General features: G+C 53.7%; 1 protein-coding gene across 1 annotated transcript; it reads right to left on the reverse strand.

The window, feature by feature from the left end:
* Positions 1 to 12,045: 12,045 nt before the first annotated feature.
* Positions 12,046 to 20,754, reverse strand: PURB (purine rich element binding protein B). The gene has a single exon (XM_090052796.1). The coding sequence runs from the start codon at positions 20,744 to 20,746 to the stop codon at positions 19,757 to 19,759; it is 990 nt and encodes a 329-aa protein (XP_089908922.1). The 5' UTR covers positions 20,747 to 20,754; the 3' UTR covers positions 12,046 to 19,756.
* Between the last annotated feature and the right edge of the window lie 542 nt (positions 20,755 to 21,296).

The following is a 21,296-nucleotide window of genomic DNA, read 5'->3' on the forward strand; positions in this document are numbered from 1 at the left end:
AATGGGTTTCCAAGCCGCACTCTGCCCCCGGCTCCCAGCTGCTCCGAGCCAACCCATTGGCTGGTTTGACTGCTTCCAAATACACTGATGCAGCCCAAATGCTCTTTCCCCAGAGGGTGCTGTGATGGCAAGAAGGGCTGAGCTGTGCCCCACGGAACTGCCTAACACCAGAAGCCTGCCCCGTGCCCTTCAGAACCTACCTCAGCGGTGAGATACTCGAGGATAGCAGCGCTGTACACAGCAGCCGTGGCACCCACTCGCCCGTGGCTTGTGGTGCGGGTCTTCAAGTGTCTGTGGATCCGGCCCACTGGGAACTGAAGCAGACAACTCATTAAGCACTGGAGAACAAAGCCAAAGGCGTGGTGCTAACATTCGTTAATGGGGAGGGGGGAAGGAAAGAAACACCAAAGGGATAAAGATTTCCTGCAGCAGAATGCTGAATGCAAATGCATGCAGATAAAGGTGTATGCTTCAGTTCAGTGAAGCCACAGGCTCTTACACCTATGAACTTTATTCAACATGTCTGTGGAACAGAGCCCCAGAGGAGTTATGAACTCTCCATCACTGGAAGTGTTCAAGGAGAACAGTCACAGGTTGTGGTGAACTAAGTAAGCATAGCTAGGCCTATGCACAGGGGAGCTGGAGACTCATCACTGGTGGGGGTCAAGGAAAGGCTGGGCAGCCAGTAGGTGATCTAGGTGTAGTGATGCCTGTGTTCTACTAAGGGGCTTTCCCACACTTTGCTGGTCACTGTATGGAGGTGGGAGGGAATTAAACCACCCCCACAACCTGCTACATGACAGAAGGCCTCTCCCTCAGAGGCACTGGGTGCTGCCTATAGCCCAGGCTGGGGACGGTGACTGGACTATGCCAAAGGTCCTGCTGGAACCCAACCTGGAGGGTCCTGGACAGACACTGCATTCAGGTCAGGAAGGAACTTTCCGCCCCCTGCGCTCAGAACAGTAGAGACTCAGGCAGGGCGTTGGCCTAGCTGTAACCTGTTTGTGATTCTGGGACAGACTAAACTTGCCCCCAGCATACAAAAGCTGAGGGTTTAGCTTTCACTCTAACTCCACCTGATGCGACTAATTCCTGGGTGCTACACCAGAGGCATCATGGGGAAAGTGTGATTTCTACGCTATCCAGTCACCCTACTACCACAGGGTAATTACACGGCAATACCCAGCAAGCTATTTTCAAGGAGTGGTGTCATTTTTAACTCGTGGGATGGTCAGAGGAGCAGGAAGGAAAGCAGGATGAAGTGAGTCATGGGAAAACTTTGGCATCTGCTTTTACAGCTGGAAAGTGAGGTTTCAGCATGGAGGACCCTTCTCCTAATTCTATTTCCCAGGAACTGGCACTTTAGAAGATCAGGCATTTAGAAGGGGGAAGTGGAAGCTGATGGAAGCTAGCAACCACTGGGTGTCACATTACCTGCAGTCCAGCTCGTTGTGAGCGAGACACCGCCTTTGCCTTGGCCTTCCCGCTGTCTTTTCCAGCCTTGCCGCCAGCCTGCTCAAGACAAAAGAGCAAGAATCAAGATGCTCAACGCCACATGTGACATGCAGGGAGGGGGAAATGCCATGGCAATTCCCCTTGCTGGCACCATTACATCTGAGTGCCCAAAGGGCCTAGCCTCATTTCTTCACACCTGGAACCCATATACCTACAACACACAAAATGCAGGAGAAATCCATCAAAGTCCACCTTTGGCATGCAGTAGTCATGGAAGAAATGCTTCTAGAAAGGACTCATTGCTGATACTATATGTATTCAGAGCTCTCTATGCTGCAATGTGGGAATGCAAGGACAGGACTGTTTCCAAGCACAGGCGCAAGAAACCATGACCCAAACTGCCCCCTCCTCCTTAAGGTGACTTCCAAGTCAGGCACAATTGGGCAAGATGTAGGTACAGCAGCTGCTCTAGCTTTGCATGGGCTAATGTTTTTCACAGCCACCTGAAATAGTGTAGATGAGTTCCACCTGCTTCTTTGCCAAAGACCTCTTCCCTGAACTGGTTAATGCATCTGAAGGCCCCAGTCCCTGCCTGATTTTCTACCTCCCTTGGACTGCAGCCATCATTTATGCTCCCCAAACCTCACGCCAAATGGAAGTGAACACTGATAAAGTGCCAAAGGCTTGGACATAGCCCTGCTCCTTAAAGTCCATGGTCGAGACACACCTTGTACAGTGCTTAGCATCATCACAAATGAACCCATGAAGCTAACTTTCCAGCCTAAATCACCAATGTTAGGCCACTTTTGCCTTTACAGGGGGTGGGAGAGCTTTCAGGCCCATGTGTTCTCTGAGGGTACTGGGATATTTTGTATTGCCAGCAGCCACCTACTGGTGCCATGGTTTTGCAAGAGGTGGGTTTGGGCAATGAGCTACTTGCACAGCTACAACTGAGACTGCATTAGCTCTCACTGCCCCAACTGAGAAATCCTAGAGAAGCATAGAGCAATAAGCAGGGCTGTCTTCACGCTGGTTTCTTAGGGGCTGGCAGGGGATAGAGAACACTGAATAGGGCAAAACCAATGGAGAAATCCCTGCCAAAGCATCAGGCTTTGCACAGGCATCATCAAAACTTTCCTACCCAGCAACTTCTGGGTCCTTTCCCTAGGATCACTATCATCTCCCCTCCCTGCTCCTCACCATTGTGCCTGGTCAGTAGCAGCCTCAAGGCCAAACATACCAAGCAAAAAGAGTTGAGTGAAACACAAAATTGCCATAGGGGCAGCTAATAACCGACTGCAGTTTCCAAGTAGGAAACTCGACATTCACAGGCTTAAATAGCCAAGGGCCCAGGCTCAAAGCATTCTGAACAAATCGCTTTGCAGAGCTGGCCCCAGATCTCCCCTGCTGCCACTGCACTCCCTTGCATCCCAGAAGGCTGGAAGCTCAGTTCAAGAGCATATTCTCTGAAGTGACTGCAGCAATTCCAGGAGGTTGGAGATCCCAGCAGGCACACTTCACAACAAGACCTGTTTGGGCTCCTTCCAAGAGAGAAACCGTGGCCAGCTTATTCCACCAGACCCTAGGGAGTGCCTTTGAGGAAGAGAGTGACCTATGGAAAAGACCACAACTCCATCCAGGCTTCACTGAAAGCCAAACTGACAGGTGGCTTCTTGAAGAAGGATGCTAGAAGTAGATCCGGAACAAGTCTCCTGACAATCTGCAATGCCTCTTCTGAAGGGGAAAGAAACCCCCAAAGGCAAAAGAGAGATTCTACCAAGGAAAGAGCAAAGAGGTCTCAGCACTCCAAGGGAAATGTCAGCTAGAAAGCAAATTGCAGAAGTTGTTTGTTCTGTCAACAGAGCTGTTCAAACGCACCTGGAATGCACTTGAAATAGGGCAGTACAATCAACCTCTCTTTTCAGAGCAGCAGGGGATGGCGCACACCAGGGTGGTGGCAGAGCTGGCCATGGAGACTCAGCTGCCCTGTCCTACATACTGGACTGTCCGACCTCAGTCCCTTCAATTAAAAACACCTTGTGGTGTGGAACAGGGATCTCTGCAAACTTACCACAGACATGGCAATGCCTTCACTCGGGGTCTTCTGGTGGAAATGCCATCAATGCCAGGCCCCCCAAGTCTGCACTGCTTCAAATAGCCTTCTGCCTATGCATTTTAGGATATAAAGTATAAGGGAGGCTCACTAAATACATGTGCCAGGCTGGAGCCAAACTATAAATGATTTGGTGAAGTACTGAGCCCTACTTGGAAGAGCTGATCTTAGTCCTTAAAGAGTGACAAACTAAAGGGTCATTAGGACACTTTCAAAGCCTCCAACATGACTACACGGCAACTGTTTCTCACTTACCGCTTCCACTTTGATATCACGTTATAACCAGAACTTTGAGAAAAGCTCGGTCTCCATGCAGCCTCAGAGCTCTGACAGCATTTGCCTTGGCACTACTCGCTGCATGCATTAAGAGTGGCTTCTCACTGTTTGAGGCCTGGCATTTAAACCAACCCCAGGCCACCAAAATGTAAGAGGTCACCAGCCACTGGCAGCATCCAAGTACACATGAGATGGACAGCAGATGTTTGGGAGGTCTAAAGGTAATTGTTTGCAAACTAAACTGGGATACGGAGGGGCTGCAGATGCAAACACCTCAGCAAGGCCCAGCCCTCTACTGAACAGAAAAAACAAGGATCTGAGTAGAGTCTCTGGCTACAGCACAGGGGTGCTTCACTAGGAAACACAGAGTACAAGTTACTAACTGATCAATAACCAACAGCAGGTCCTAATCACTCAGGAAACTCTACATTCACAGGCTTTGAGAGCCACCTGGCCAAGCCCCAGACAAGAGACATGACCATCTGTGACTCTCACAGGAACTTGACAGGGCAACCCATAGCCAGGAACAGCTAGCAGGGGCATGTGGGATGCAACTATTCTAGGCCACCATGCCTGGGGGGACTGGGCAGCTAAAATCGGGCACTAACAGTAATATAGGACATCCAAATACAGCTTCCCTACAGAACCAGGTGCTAAAAGTAATCCAAGTCATTAACTGTAGTTTCCCTATACAACTGGGTGCTGAAAGCAACATAAGATGTCAAATGCAGCTCTCCTACAGAACTGGAGTGCTTTATTGATTCGGAGTACCATTTAATATCACAACGTATTATTCACATGCTGCCAGGAGCCACAAGATATCCTGGAGTGCTGCTTTTTTAATCCCAAGCTCCCATTTTACCCCTAGTTCTCACCGCTTGCTTTGGGGTTAGAAAAAATGCTGGTGCCTTGTACCTGCTGGTTGCCTATAGGGCCTGCTGGTGAGTTTTGCTCCCAGGGCTCCATTGGGTCTATAAGCAGCAAGCAAGCCCAGAAGCAGTCCAAACTAAACCCTTCTCCCCTATCCTGGCATTAGGAAGGCAGCTTGTTGGCTCTGGCTGCAGGCCAGAAACGCGCACAGCCAGCTTCCTCCTGGGAGCTTTCTACAGCTCCTAGCAGGCAACTCCCTGCTTGTCTAAATACCCCACAACTGGGCTCTCTCACCAAGCCTGACTGCTCCCTCCAAGAGGCACAAACTGCCCTGTTACAGGCCCCACAAGGCAAGCATGCCCAAAATACAGCCTGCCTTGTCAAGATGCCTGCCATCGCTGAGAAATGATGCTTCTTCTGTTCTCCCAATGCAAGGAAGCAAGTGTGGTTGTGCCTTATGCTGGAAGCCCAAGGCCATGCACCAAGGCGATGGCTAGAGCTGGCCCCCATCCCAAGTCCTATGCTTCTTCCTCCAGATTCTTGGGAACTTCACGGCAATGGGCTCCACATTGTACCAGACCTCAAGAGCTACCAGCAGTAAAACCCATGGTCACTTAGTCAGCTGAAACCAAAGCTAGTATTTCATACCTTGGAGCCAAGATATTTGGCTTCTCCTGTCTCTTAAATGCAAACACTGTCCTAGACTCAAGGAGCTTGCTATTGTTCACAAGAGCAGAGCCCAGACACTTCCCTTACTCCACTGCTTACTTGCCTTCTGCCTTACAGCTCTTCTCACAGGATTCTGCACATACTAATCTACTCTTTTAAAACAAGTTACTATTTAAGAGCTGAAAATAACCAGAGATTCTAGGAAGTTCTTGGGAGATGCCGCCCAATTCAAGGATTTAAAGAAATCACCTGAGAATTATTTCCAGCCAGTCTCACTTTCGAAGGCACATGGGAGAGCCAGCAAGCTCTTGGAGGAAATGCCTCAGTTAACTGGAGTTCTTTGAGGGTGCTGGCTAGCACGTGGACAGGAGGGAGCCAGCTGACATCATATATTTGAATCTGCTAAAGGCTTCTGCTAAAATCCCTCACCCAAGGCTTCTACCAACAACTGCTTTGTTGTGAGATTAGAGGGAAGGATCTCTCATGGGTCCAGAACTGGTTACAAGAGAGGAAGTAAAGGGGAAGGCTGAATGACTCAGGGACAAGACCTCAAAGTCAGCATCGAAAGCTCTCTCTACAAGCATCTGCTCAGGACAGTGGCCACTGAAAAAGTCATTGTGATGTTGGGCATCATTAAGAGAGGAACTAGAAAGCAAGTAGGAACCAGCTGGACAAATCCAAAACCTAGAGACCAAGGTTCTCTTCTGGTCCCATCACTCCAGAAGGATGAAGAACAATTAGAAGAGGGAGAAAGAAGGGAAACCAAAGGGATGGGGGAGGTGAAGAAGTTACTGGATTGGGAGAGACTCACAAGACCTTTCAGTTTGGAAAGGAAAAGGATTAGTTAAGGATAAGATAGAGGGCTTGAAAATCACGGAAGGTGTGGACCAAGCATCTGGGGAGCTGTTGTTCATCATCACAACCCAGGGAACTAGCATGAGGCACCTACTAAAGCGAGCAGGAGATGGGTTTTGAGAGCGTGCTATATATATATATATATATATATTTTTTTTTTTTTTTTTTTACACACAGTGTGTTGGTAACTTGTGGAATTCGCGGCCACAGGAGGTGGCCTTAAATGCAGAGCATCTAGCCAGGTCCAAGGCACTAGATGAATTAACAGAGAATAGACCTATTAACAGTTATTAAGCAAAGCAGCTTGAGATGTTTCCTCTAGCATCTTAGACCAGATGCTGGCAGGTGCTGCCAGGGAAGCAGCTCTCCATGTTCTCTACCCTGAGGCCACAGAGCCCAGCACCTCCTGCTGTTGGCCCACGTGACAGATGTCCCAGTGCCCAGCATTGGAGGCTCCCGATCTTGCCCTGCCGGATAGTGAAGCTTACTGAGGGTCCTAAAGGACCACCACATCTCTGCGCTGACACCTGCTGCCAGCTGGATGGCAACAGGATCACTTGGCAGCCCAGTGAGCAGGTACCACCCCCTGGCTGAGGGGAGGGGGCATGAGGGTTGGAAGGGAGCTCAAGAGGTTATTTCTAGTCTAACTCCACTCAAACCAGAACCAGTCCAGTCTATCCCAATGTTTCTCAACCCATGGGTCATGACCCAAAAGTGGGCAGCAAGAACATATGGAAGCACAGCTCTTCCCTCGCAGGCTGGCAGAAATCCAGACTGCCAGGGGCTGCTTGGGGCCTTCCATGCCCCCCCCCATTGGGGGCAGCGGCTCGCGAGTGAGGGGCACTAGGCCAGGACTGCCCGTGGGACCTGGTACAAAAAAGGTTGAGAAACATTAACGTCAGAGGAGCCCTGTTGGGGGCCCACCAGCGGGAAGGAGCGAAGGGCCCCACGGGACAAGGTCATGGCCAGGACCGGGCCCGGGGAGCTCCACTGTCCGCGGCAGACGCGGTCCCACCACGATGCCCCGTGACCCCCCGCAGCGGGGCTGAGGCGGCAGTTAGGCGCGGCCTAGCCCCTAGACTGCAGGCCCGGGGCCGAGCGGAACCGAGAAGCCGCCCCACACCCGCCGCCCCCGCGCTCCTCACCATGGTGCCGCCGCCCGAGCCCCGGTCCCAATTCCGCCCTGGAGCCGCCTCACGGAGCCGCGAGACAATAACCCGCCCGAGCGCGAGGAGAGAGCCTGGCCTGCCGCGGCCGCCGCGGGCCAATCAACGCGCGCCATGCTGGTTTGAACCTCCCGCCCCAGCCAATCCCGTCGTGGCTTCTTAGGCACCGCTCCGCCCCTCGGCCCGTTTAACGGCTGTTTTTCCTTTGCACACGGCACACAGGGGCGGGGCCTCCAGAGGAGGGGAGGCGGCGCGCGCTGGAGAGAGCAGGAGGCGGAGCGGGGTAAGCTATGCAGCCTCTGGCCAATCACAGGGGCAATCCCCGGCAGTGCGGGGCGGGGCCGGCCGAGCGACAGCTTGCTCAGCCACTAGGGAGCAAGGAGGCTTTCCCGCCCATTCTGTCCAGCTCCCCCAACTTGTTTGTTGGCGAAGCTGGCGGGGAGGGGGTGAAAATGGCGGCGGAGCCGTGAGGGGGAAGCATTGCATGCCTCTGGCCGGGCACCCGCCGCGCCGCGCCGCGCACACGCGGGGTTCCCAGTGCATCGCCTCCGCCTGGCCTGTGCCCTCACGGCCTGTGCGTGAAATGGTTTCTGTCTGCTTGGGGTCCCTGCTGCCTGCAGGCAGAGCCCAACTCCACAGAGAAATGATCTCCCCCCTCATTTGAGGGGCGTTGTATCTGGGGGTACATGGTATGCACTTCATTACGGAATCAAAATGTATGTGCATACAACTGGCACACAGGTTGATGTGCTTAATTGTGGTACTGGAGTATAGGTGCATGAATATGGTACTTGACTGTACTCGCATACAAATAGCACACAAGTGCTTAATTATCGTACCAGAGGGTATATGCATAAATATGGCCCACATATGGCATACACGTGTGTACCCTTAATAACAGTACTGGAGTGTACAGGCAGAAATATGGCAGACAAGTATATGCAAATAAGTGTGGTACTGGAGTGGATGTGAATAAATACAGTACAGATATGTAAGCCTATAAATATGACATGCATCAATATGGTAAAGGACTCTATGCACATAAATATGGTGTGTGCATAAATATGGTACTGGAATGTATGCACATAAAATGGTGTATGCATAAACATAGTACTGAGTGTATGCGCATAAATACGGTAGGGGAGTGTATGGACATAAGTACAGCACAGGAGTACATGCACATAAATATGGTGCATATGTGTCTGCCCTTCATTATGATACTGGTCCAGGGTGTATGTGCACAATGGGGTACAGACCCAGCTGCCCTCCGCACCCCACTGGCATCCAGCGCTGGACCGTGTCCCGCATGGCACTGCTATGCCCACGGCGCACCCACCTACAAGGCGCAGCTTCCTTCACACAGCTGGGTCGAGAGAGCTAGCCCGTAGGAAGGTCTCAGCTCTCTCCTGATCTGGGGACCGGCCGTGTCACTCTCCCGCTGCTCTGGCAGTGCTGATGGGCGGGGAAGAGGGGCGTGCACACGGTGCGCCCGTAAACACGGCCCGGAGCCAGCGGCTGTCGGGGTGAGTTGGGGTCGCTCACCTGCGACCAGGCTGTTCCCATGATGCTCTGGGGCGCCTCGCCGACACCTGGCGGCACCAGCGCCTCCCGGCTGCGTCCATCCACTCCCCGGGGCGCTGGAGTCCTTGTGACGTCAGCTGATGTCAGCTACTTGCTGTAGCAACCTGGGATGATGCAAGCCTGTTGCTAAAGCCTTTCTACAGGCCGCCGGAATGCTCGGGTGCAGGGAGCGAGGCCCCCCCACCCCGGGAGCTCGCAGCAGGGGCAACCGGCTGCCCCGGCCAGGCTCCCGGGTCCACCTGTCCCCCCCGCACACAATGGCTTCATTCACCACCCCCCACGGCAGCTGCATCCCGGGGCCCGGCTTCGGTCCTGCTCCTCGCACCTGTCCCCCCCGGCTCAGCTCGCAGCTGCCCCGCTCCCAGCCCCGGGGCGTGTGCAGGGAGCGCTGCCCCCGTAGCTCCCGACCCAGGCCTGCGGGGAGGCTGGCGGGTCGGTGCCGTCCCAGGGGGCTGCACTGGGAAACAGGGGCCCGGGCTGGGCCGCGGCGGCTGCGCGCTCCGGCTGCGAGGGCAGCTGAGGACAAGCTGCACTGAGCATGCCTGCAGTAGGGCCCAATCCCGCGCCCACCTCCCAGGAGCGCCGGCTCTTCCAGCCCGAGGCGGGCGCACAGCGGCCCCCCCACGGAGGAGCAGGGGGTGGTGGGCTGGGTGTGAGGGGCACCGGGGTGGGCGTGGCCTTCGTTGGGGGGGGGGGGGGGTCCGTGTCCTCAGATGCGCCCGCGCTATAAATAGCCACTAACGTCAGCAGCGCGGAGTTGCCGGGAGACACGGCGCTGGGGAAGCTGGGGGTGCAGGGCGGGGGGAAGGATCCGCCACACACACACGCGCACGCACGCACACACACATACACACACACACGTGTGCACACTGCAGCGACACCGCGCGCGCACCCCCTTTACCCGCGCACAGAGCCAGTCGCACTCCCTCCCCCGCCTCCCGCACTGCAGCTCCCCCTCCCCCGCGCTGTTCCGGCCGCGCTCACCTCACATGAACCCGCCGCTGCGGCAGAGCCGGGCCCGGCTGCGCCTCCCCCACCCGCGCTGCAGGCCCGAGGGAGAGGGGAGTGGGGGCTGGGGTGCCCGTAACCCGGACTGCGGCCCACACGGAGCCCGGGCCCTAACACACACATGTGCATGCTGCCACGCGTGTGCAAATGCTGGGGGGAAACTAGACACGTGTGCAAAGGGGCATGGTGACACGAGGGTGTACACATGCACCCCACAGGCTCAGCGCCTGAGCACCCTGCAGGACAGGGGCTGCAGGTCAGGAGTGAGGGGCACCAACAGGGCGGGAGGTGGGGTGGGGACGCAGTGCAGGCTGTGGGCACTGGGGGAGGGGCTGGCACAGCAGCTACGTGCTGAGCTTCGTGTTCCCTGTTCCCAGTGCCGTCTGTCTCACTCTGGCAGGAGCCTGCATCTTCCTCCATCCCCTGCAGCCTTCTTCCCTCCCCCATGCCTGATCCCCCTGTCGGGGTGTGAGGCAGGATATACCAGATACCTTCACTGCTAAGACCCAGCTCTCAGGGCCACAGTCAGTCTCCTGAACTGGAGGAGACTCAGCCTTATGGGGCAGGGGTCCTGCCTCCCTCAGCTCTCCACAACCACTAGTCCCAGACACTTCCTGCCCCATTACACACCTCCATCATGCTTCCCACCCAAGACGTGGCCGCATTCCCCCTTGCAGGAGTAATGAGGGGAAAAGACCCAGTTTCAACTGGCCTCTCATGTAATACAGAGCCCAGATCTGGTCTCTGCACCTCAAACAGATTTAGTACTGCAGCCCTTTAAAAGAAGGGCAGTAAGGATGATTTGTGGTATGGAGGAGCTTCAGATGAGGAGAGACTCAAGAGGCTATTGAGAGAGCATAGGGTGGATAAGTAGGTGACAGATAGGTAGATAGATAGATGGATAGATAAAGGTGTAGGGTAGGTGGAGAGGTAGATAGATGGGTAGATAAGCATAGGGTAGACTGAGTGATAGATAGCATGGGGTGGATAGGCAGAGTGTGAGATGGACAGATGGACAGCCAGGCCTGTTCTGGCTTGAGTGGGGCCAGGATCAGGGTTTCCCAAGTCCAAGCTGGCCAAGAGGAAGCCAGGAGGTGTCGATTGCTCACAGCAAGTGGTGCTTGCAGCACGACACTGGCAGTCTGAAGCAAGCACAAGGCAGTTCTGTCACCCCGTGAGGAATTTGGTCCCCAGTTGTGGGGGAAGATGGGACTTCAGCCAGATTCCTGATGGGACAGGACCCATTTTTGGAGCCAATGGGCATTGTGCACTTTGGAGCACAGGAGTGAGGGGCACAGCCTCTGGATCAGAGCCTCCCAGACCTTCAGTGCTAGAGGCTGCAAGGGAGAGATGGACAGGGGAGAAAATCCCCAGTGCCCCTCCCTTCTAGCCTTGGCTCTCTGGCACTACATGATGCAGGAGACTGGGCAAGGCAGCCTGAAGGTCTGAGCCAGTCCATGGCAATTGTTATGGTTCCTGAGGAGGCTGTGAGGACCTGACCTGGACCAGACCAGGAGGAGGGAGCCCACCAGTGCTGGCCCCCAAAGCTGCTGGGGTATAAAACAGGCTGCGTTCAGGAGCTTAAGAGGGGAAGTTGGGTCTGATTCTGGGCTCCATAGTCACTAGTTACCTGCTGGAAGTTACTGGGATCCGTATCAGTGCCTCCACCTCCCAAATTCCCACCCTAACACCCCCAGCAACCAGCCAATCCTAACCCCACAGGACATGGATCCCTGCCACAAGCCGCAGACTGAAGGAGGAGAGGAGAGCCGAGCATTTTCATTCACTTTTCCGCATACTTTATTTGTTACAAACATACACTTCTTTAAATATAGACTGTAAAACTCCATTTGCAAAACCCTGCGACCGGTACGAGCGTTCACTAGCATGGCGGGGGGGGGCTGGGTGGGGTCCGGCCCAGTCACCTGGGCCCAGGATGGGGGAAGGTTGCGGTTTCTGGCTAGCTCGCTAGTGGTAACAATTCAGATCTGCCTTAATTGATGGGTGACAACCGGGGGAGCAGGGATAGGAAGGGGAGCCCCGGCTGCCTGGTTGTGACAACTATTTGACAATCTACCCCGGCTCCTGCCAGCCCGGGAGCGGGGCCAGAACCATCCACGGATGGCTCCATGGCAGGGGGTGGTGTCTCAGCGCTTTGCTGGACTGATCAGAGGGGTGGCGGGTGGGGGCTAGGAATGGGGTCCAAATGGATCTGTAGCTTTCACGGGGTTTTTCTTGGTGCCAGTTAAAGTGCATCTTTCCTTTTTTCTTCTTTTCTTTTTCTTAAAAAAATAAACCAGGAGGAATAAACCTTTGTTTCTTTTCTTTTCTCTTATGGTTTTCCCCCTCTCTCTCATTCCTGGTACTTCTGAGTCCAATCGGGGATATTATTTCTCCCTTTCCTCTCTCAGCAGATATTCTGGAAATCAGTTCTACCATTTACACAGAGAAATATTATTTTATATAATTTTTAAGGGGAGTTTCTCTTATAAAAAGTTGATCTACTTGCACATTGTAGCTAGCTAGCGAGGGGAACAAGTCTTTCGTGTATCAACACGCATGTATATAGATGTCTGTGTATAGTCATGTACAGCTACGTGTCTATTTACACATGGACACACACACACACACACAGCATCCCGCCATTACTGTTGCAGACAAGAGATCCTGAACTTTGTACCAAGTGAAGTGAATCAGGCACCCAGCTTAGACATGGACAGTCAGGTCCCAGCCCTCTATGATCAGTCAGTCCAGAGAGAAAGCCCCAGAAGCCTAGTGAGTGCTACGACTGCTGCTGCTTTACGTAATGCCAGCATGATGCTTGGGGGTGCCATGCCAAGATGCCCCTTGCCAGCAATCTTGATTTGATGCCACTACTGCCAATTTCTATCAGTCCCCACCCCAAAACTGAGGAAGGGAACATAGGCTAACATGCCTCTAACATGCCAGTAAAGGTGGTCAAAAGCACCACAGCAAGGCAGGAACCTACCCTCCACATCTCTCCAGGCAGCAAATAAGTTGTGGCTGGCATAGCCTAGGCTAGTTCCACAGGACTTTCATCAAACCTTGCTTACCTCTGAGCTAACAATGGGGGCTGCTATGTGGGCATCGGGGAGAATAGAAACAGATCAGACTCTACTCCTTTCTTTTGGATCTCGCCGGGGTTCAACGAGTCTAGATGATCTGCTCAGGTCCCTTCCGACCCTAGAAACTATGAAACTATGAGTCCTTTCCTTCCCCCTCTGGCCAGACAGACCATTCCACACACAAGGCCAGAGCTAGAAGTTACCTCTTTTGCCTATGGAACTTACCAATAAATGATAAACCTCTCTACTTCACCACATTCATCAGCCATCAACAGTTTCCTGAGGAAGGAGACCATCCTGGACTGCTTTCATGAGGTAAAAGATTAAAATGAAGATAGCAGCATGTTAGAAGAGATTTGCCAAATGCCAGGCATCTCAGCTGGCCTCATAGGGGAAGCAATCTGTTGCCAAGATGGTCTGGCTTTCAATCAAGCTTCTGGATTGGAGAGAAGCCAAATGGGTGAGGAAGACTAGCAGTGGCAAAGACTCACATCCCCACTTAATCAAAGCTGATCTGTGGGTAAGTTGTAAAGAAAGACTTGCAAAACTCTACTCAAGTCTTCACTATTCCCTCCAGGCAAGGGAGGTTGTTTCTCTGCTATTGTCAGGTTCAAGAGGATAACCCAGTCTTGCTTACTGATCCCAGGGATTTTTAAAGGTACCCCAACTGTGGACGTGAGCTGAACACAGCACCATTGACACCATCTTCTTCAGCCAGGGGAAAAGATTGAGGTCCTCACCGAAATGGAGCCTGGTTTCTAAAAGAACCCAAAAAATAAACCATTTTGGAGCAGAAGGCTGAACGGCGGTACTGTCAGCTGCGACCACTGTGAGTGCACCACCCCACGGCAGCCACAAGCTCACAGGTCAGGAAGCAGTGATGTATCTGGGCAGAAGAGGTAGTTGGTGACCACGTTCAGCTATTTGGATGCTTGACTCTGATGCCAAAGCTCTTTGGCTCAGAAACCAAGCATGAAAGAGCTGAGATTTCAAGTAGCACAAGGCCTAACCAGGCCATGAACTAGCAAGAGAGATTGTGTTTTGCCAGGGGACTATTTGAGGAAGGGGGTGTTTTTTTATTTCCTAAGTGAGCTGGCATCAAAAAGGGCCTGAAACAGAAGATGCAGCAGATTCCAACAAGATGGATGGGGTTTCTTTCTCCAGCTGCTGTTACCCACACTACCTACCAGCCCAGCCAGGTGCATGGAGTTCAGAGAAACAGACGCGAGTCTTACAGACAGGTTTTCCAAGCTTGTTCTCAGGTACAAGGGTTCCGGTCAACAGCAAGCAATGCTATGCGTTACAGGACAAGACATGGGCTTCTCTAAGCACAGGTAAAGGACCCAGGAGGTGGCAAATGCCACAGGGCCCAGTAAGACATGGAGAGGGGTGGGAGAAGAATTGGGGCTTGGGGTAGTTTATGCCACAGATGTACAGTTAATTAAAAACCCTAAAAGCACCATGAGCGCTACTCATGCCCAGATGGGGTCACACAAGGCAAGACCGGCCACTACTGCTGGACATTCACAGACTAAAATACTCAAGCGCCTGATTTTGGGGGAAGAGAGGGAGAAGACTGGGAAGGAGGGCAGTGGGGGATGAAATGGACAGGGGACAGACAGATCAGCTGAAGCTCTTGCTGCCTAGAACTACAACCCCTTATATAGCATGGCCATCTCATAATGAAATTGCCTTCTGAGGAAGACACCGACAGCCTTAACGGGGGTCCCTGCCACGTTATACATATCACACAATCAACCGCCCTGTTGCACAAGATCAGCTGGTCATATATGCAAAGCAATTATCACACCATAATTACAAAGTTAGTGCTCAAAAGCATGTACCAACTTTATAGCTGGTTTCTCTCCAGCTTTCAAGTGAATACGTGACAGGGCCCTGAAAGTTCTATGCCACGGCCAAGTGGGCATTCTGGCTGTGGCAACCCAGATAGAAGGTAAGCCTAGATAAAGTGGGTAGCATAAGGCAGCAGTCAAGATGCTGTGAGGTTCCCTACCTGTTGCAAGAGGTGTAATCAAAAGAAATGGTCAACTATGAAGCAAGTCAGTCTCACTACAACGTTTCACAGCTAAGGAAAGAAAGAGAAGAAACATGTTCTTTCTTTTTTTTTTTTAAATAAAGGGAACTTGTTAGCTTTTCTTTTTGCCGGTCCCCTCCCAGGAACAAAAACTTACTAGCCAAGGCCACACTGCTTTAGGCCTGAATATCTGCTGAGAGATTCCTGGTGCATCAGATAGTACCATGATCATTCAGTCACATTTTTATTTTTTTAGGATACCTGTGCATACAGGATGCTTCGGTATTTTCCACCGGAAAAAAATCCCCCTGCAAGTCGAGAACGTGCCACTCTCCAGAGAGTTTGAGGGGCCTGACTGGCATCTGTCACGCTCTACGCCATGCCTCGGTTGGGGGAAAAAACCAATTAAAAGGAGTCAGGTTCTAGCCAGACACCCTCAGTTTTGACATTGGAAGGGTGCATCGTGGATAGACCACTCAATATGAGGGGATTAGATTCACCAGGCTCTTGTGCCCGGTGCTCGGAAGCTTTGTTAACGAGATGGGATAACTCAGTGGTTTACAAATCAGGAGAGAAACTTAGGCAGGAATTCTCGCTCATTCCTGAACAAGATCTCCTGGTTGCCACCCGAAAAGGACGGGTTCCCTTTATGGGTCCAGCTGGCACCCATTTTTTCAGTAAAGGGCTTTGGAAAATGGGACGTTCATCTGTCACTAGATCTGGGTGCCGAGACCTGTGTGCCGCGAGTATTTACATGGTAGTTTTATTTCTCTCTTTCTCGGTGCTATACAAGATTTACATTTTGTGGGAGGGTTTTTGTACAGCAGATGGTTTGACATCATGATGGTCTGGAAAGGGGTTTTCCAGGATCAAGACTGGAAGCTCAAAAGAAAAAAAAATAAGAACAGTAATAGGGAAAGAGAGATTGAGAGATCTAGCAAGGTTCCTGCTTTCTTTCAAAGGGATTTTGTCCCTATGGAAGGGGAGGTGGGGAACTCTCTCTCTCTTTATACATAGAGGAGAAGCATCCAAGCCTTCTGGCTGTGGAGGGGAGATGGGTAGATTGTTATCACCTCTTTGGGCAAAGAAAAGGGGCAAAACTTCAGGTTTTGTCCCTCCTATATCAGCTGGGCTTGTTCGGAATGTAGGGTGGGAGAGGGGGATATCTATGCCAACAGATAACTGGGGGGGGGCAGGGGAGGGGAATGTTCTTTGCCTGTTATTACTCTTAAAAGGTGCAAGCCTGAGGAGGATAGACAACAGCCCTGTGAATCCTGGAAACCAACTCCCTTCTCCATTTCCCCCCTTCTGGCCATGCCTTCATTAACAAGCCTCTGTTCCAAACAAGCTTGAAGAGCTAAGCCCCTTCTCAAGAAGACAGTGGCCTACATGTCGGTCCCAACTTCTCTCTGGCCTGGAATCCTGTCCAACTACCCTCCTCCTCCCCAACACACTCCCCTTCTAGGGTGGGCTGGAAGGTCATACCACGCCATAGGGTTTTGGACGTCGATGCCTTGCTCATTGCGCCGCCCCAGGTCTAGGCGCCAAAGTGAATACCACAAAGGGCAGCTTTTCTGGCGCCTGCTGTCTGCTCCTACGTGCTTCCTAAGCGGCCGATTCTAACCCATACAGCCACTGGCAAGGGACTGTCACTGCCCCGTCACTATCACATCCAGTAGAAAGGTAAGGCTAGGTACTGCCATTCATCCAGAAACGGGAAAAAAAATAAAAATATTTCTCTTGAAAAGTAGAGGTACTGTCTGCACCTTTGCAAAAAACTTAACTGGCTCACAGCAGCTGAGAGAGAAAACAAACAAACAAACAAAAAAGAGTCAATTACCACCAAAGCAACAAACTGAGTTTGAGTTGGTCTATACATCATTTTAAAAATGGATGGAAGGAGAAAAAAAATACTGCTACCCCTCATCAAATTACAGCAATATACAGCAAAGGTCTGCAGCCTTGAGTCTTCATTGCTGCCTCTGATTTCTTAATTCAGGGAGTGAGAGGTTGCCATGACTTGATCTCAGCAGCTCATATCTGCTGGACCTGGCATGTTAAAAAACGAATAATCATCAAGGCATGTTCTCCGCCGCAAAGAACCCAGACATGTTTGAAACAAAATACATAGGTAAAATACAGCAGGACGTTATCCAAAACAGCTGCCTCGGAGTACAAAAATACAGTACTAGTAGGTTGGATGTAATTAAAACATCAAGAAATACTATTGCTCCCGGGAAGTTGAGTAAACCCAGATCTTTGCAACGGAGAAGCAGCCAGAAAAGAGAGATCAGAAGAAGGAAAAAAAGAGAAAGACAAATTCTCAGTTAAAAATCTGCGTTAAAAAGGCCTGTGAGAGACCACGGGAATAGAGAATTGCTTTCAAAAACCAAATCAAAAGATGGATGCATAGGGGTGGCTGATCACTTGGCTACTACATTAGGGGCAATTCTGCACACCCTATGGCCTACGTATTTTTTTTAACCTCTCCCCTTTGTTGCTGCGCCACCCCCAGCTAGCCACAACCATGAAGAAAAACAATGGCTGTTGATGCTGGTGGTTTCCAATAAATACAAAACTAAGAACAGAGGAGAAGCAATACTACCCCCCACAAAATAATAAGGGAAGATGGACACCAGGGTCTGCATGAAATTAAAAAGGCAGCTCAAATCAAGAGGACAGGCATGCAGCTAACAAAAAAACCCAAAAAACAAACGACTGATATAGCCTACGGTGTCTCACAAGGAATACCCGAAACTTTGGAATGAACAGTGTCGCTTGCCATTCAGTTCCAAGTGACTAGGATACGAACATGCGGTGAAAATACCTTGGCTTTTCTATCTTTCTCTTGGCGGGGGTGGGGGTGGGGGTGGAGGGGGTCGAGTGACTGGACTGAGATAAACTAAAAAAAAAGTGAAAAATCCAGTTAAAAGCTAAGGAGGGGGGATTCTTGCCCACCTCCCTCCCAACCCCTCACCCCTCTTGCAGCTCAGCTCCAGGATCGGAGTTGGTGGCTTCAGCCGAGATCTCAAGGTGGTTGGGAAATCCAATGCCGCCAGGGCGTTTCAAGAGTCGTATAGTGGAGCTGGGGGCTTCGGCTGCCACGAGCAAAGTCCCGCCGGCTGCCCCTCAGGCGCATGGTTCTCGCTGATACAACGTGCTGTGAGGTACTGAGAGATCTGGGGGGACTGGGCTGGAACCTTTTACTTTGCTCTCCACTCTCCAACCCCAGCTGGAAGGCCACATCCTTGCTGATTTCCCTACAACCCCTCCCCCCCACCACCCAGGAGCCAGTTGGCTCCAATTTCTTCCAGCCATTTCTCTTCAGAGACGACCTTATTTGGAGAGAAAAGAGGGGGGTGCAACTTCCCCCCAGCCCCCTCTCTCTTCCCCAAGCTGCCTTGTGCTTCATGCCCAATTTTTTTGTCTTCAATTTACCCTCTCTTTGCAGCCCTGCGTTGAAGGTGTTGGGACAGATATTCAAAGGGAAGAAAAGGATCCAAATAAAGAAAGAAGGGTCCTTTAGCTCTGGAGAGAACTGGCAGGTTTCTCTGAGAACAAGTTGATGAGAGGGGAGTTGGGGGATGGGGGTCCGGTATGGAAACCAGCCATTCAAGCAAAGGGAACCAAGATGCCTGGACATTGGTCCAAAAAGAGAAATCAACCCACCCCCCCATTCACCCCATACTAGGTTCCTCCCTCGCTAGATGCCCCTCAGCCTCTCCCCTGTGCCCTGTCTTCTGCCCCCACTGGTTGATCTCTAAGTGGAGGGTGATGCCCCCCATCACCACCCATATTTCTTTGGGTAGCGGCAGCAGCCTGGATGCTGGTTTCATTGGTGGGGCAGGCAGCTCTCCAACAGATGCAGGGTGGTGATGGGGGGATCCATATGACACCTCCACTTCTCAGGGCCCTGAAGATATGGGAGGTTCCCAGCTTGCCTCAAGATGATGGGGGTCATGGCAGGTCTTCCAGGCTGGTAGGGCTCTGATGGGGATTGGGGAGAGTCCTCCGGTCCAGCAGGGCTCCCAGTCCAGCGGAGCTCTGATGAGGGCACTAGCAGGCCTCCCAGTCTGGCAGGGCTCCGATGGGGGGGGGGGGGGGGAGGGGCGGGCTGGCAGGTCCTGCAGTGCAGTGAAGTTTCCAGGGAGACTTGCAGGACTCTGGAGGGAAGGTGAGGTGGTCTCTCAGCCTGGCAGATTTCCAAGTGGATCCCCCACTCTAGCATGGCTCCGGGGGAATCCCCCAATCTGGCAAGGGTCTTGGGGCACTGGCAAACTCTCTGAGACAAGGGGGATCCCACACTCCAGCAGGGCTCCAGAGGGATCCCCCTGTCTGGCAGAGCTTGCCCACTCCAGCAGGCCTCTGGGGGGGGGGGGTCCTGAAGTGCCGTGAGGCTCTCGGGGGCGGCTGGCAGGGCTTCCCTCCAATGGGGAGGATCCCACACTCCAGCAGGGCTCTGGCAGGATCCCTCAGGCCAATGAGGCACTTGGGGGCGCTGACAGGGCTCTGATAGGGGGATCCCGTACTCCAGCAGGGCTCCAGTAGGATCCCCCAGTCCAGCGAGGCTTGTGGGGGTGTAGGTGCTGGCAGGTCTTGGGGTGGGGGGGGTCCATCCTCTCTCAGGGGCACCTAGCAGGGCTCAATCGTCATCCACATCATCCGCCTCTGAGTCGTCACCAGCGCCACTCCCACTGCCAGGCCCTGGAGGCCCCGCTCCTCCGCCAACTCCCCCAGTGCCCGGCCGGCGGTCATACAGCTTGTCACGCTGACGCTCCTGGATGTCACGCATCTCGTCAGCATAGCGGCAGAAGGCGCCACCAAACTTGGCCCAGGCCTTGTAGGGCACAGTGATGGCGTTGCGGTAGGCTGGCTTGACCTCGCTGACACGCAGGAAGACACCGTACTTGTTGCAGCCCACATCAAAGAAAAAGCGCTTGGAGTCCACGGTGATGGACGTGCCCTCGGGCAGCTCTCCGCTGCCCGCCCCCGCACCGCCGCCCAGCGCCAGCCCTGGCTCGTCGTCCTCAGCCCCGTAGTCATCCAGCAGCTTGGCCAGGGCGTCACGGAACTCGATGAGGCCCTGCGCGGGCAGCGCGATGGTCTGGCCACTCTGTAGGCCTGAGGCGCCCGCAAAGGCCCCGGGGCCGCGGTTGAGGGTCTGGCGGATGCGCAGGAAGCGGCCACGCTGGTTCTCTTTCAGGTCCAGGTAGTACTTGCGGTTCTCCCGCACCAGGAACTCACTCTTCAGCGCACGCCGTGGTGGCTCATCAGGCGGCGAGGCCGAGCTGGCGCCTGCGGGAGGCAGCGGATCGGCCGGGCTGGGTCCCAGCTGCGCGTAGTGCTCGATAAAGTCGCCCAGCGCGTCACGCAGTTCAGCCGCTACGGCCATAGACAACGTGAGGCGGCTCTTAGCCCCGCCGGCGCCCACCTCGGCGATCTTGAGGAAGCGGCCCTTGGCGTTCTGCTTCACGTCCAGGTAGAACCGCTTGTTCTGGATATCCAGCCGCTTGGACGCCAGTTCCTGCGTCTCCTGCTCCGCCCGCCCCGGGCCCGGCCCCGCGCCGCCGCCGCCGCCGCCTCCTCCCCCGGCTCCGCCGCCGCGCTCGCTGCCGCTGTCCCCGTCCGCCATCTTCCCGCCCCGGCCCCGCTGCCGCCCGCTTCCGGCCCCGCCCCGGCCCGTGACGTCACCAGCCCCGCCCCGCCCGGGAGCGAAGCTGGCTCCTCCCACGGGATAGGTGCCCCCAAGGGGTGGCAGCCGGGCGAGTCCCGCCCCCCGGCCGTGATGTCACCAGGCGGGAGACTGATACACCTCCTAGGGGTGGAGGCAAGGCAGGCCACGTCCCCTGGGGTGGAAGCGAGGCTGGCCCAGCCCACGGGAGAGGGAGGTGCACCCTAGGCTGGCTCCCAGTTTGGCCACGCCCCCACTGATGTCACCAGGCTGGCCCAGCTCACTGCAGAGGGATGTGGCAGTGAGCCTGATCCCGCCTCTAGACACGCCTACGACTGTCGCATGACGCCCCCCCAGCCACGCCTCCACGACTGTCGATCATCTGGAGCCCCGCCCAAGGCTCTCACTGCACTGTCACTCAGGCCCAATCCCCGCCCAACGGCTCCTTGCCCCACCCCTTCCCCAGCAGCCCCCGCCCCCAGGCCAGCCGGTGCGGCTCCCGTTACTGGTG

The sequence above is a fragment of the Crocodylus siamensis genome, chromosome 6 (genome assembly GCF_052110815.1).
Source record: "Crocodylus siamensis isolate JL-2025a chromosome 6, ASM5211081v1, whole genome shotgun sequence".
NCBI lineage: Eukaryota > Metazoa > Chordata > Crocodylia > Crocodylidae > Crocodylus > Crocodylus siamensis.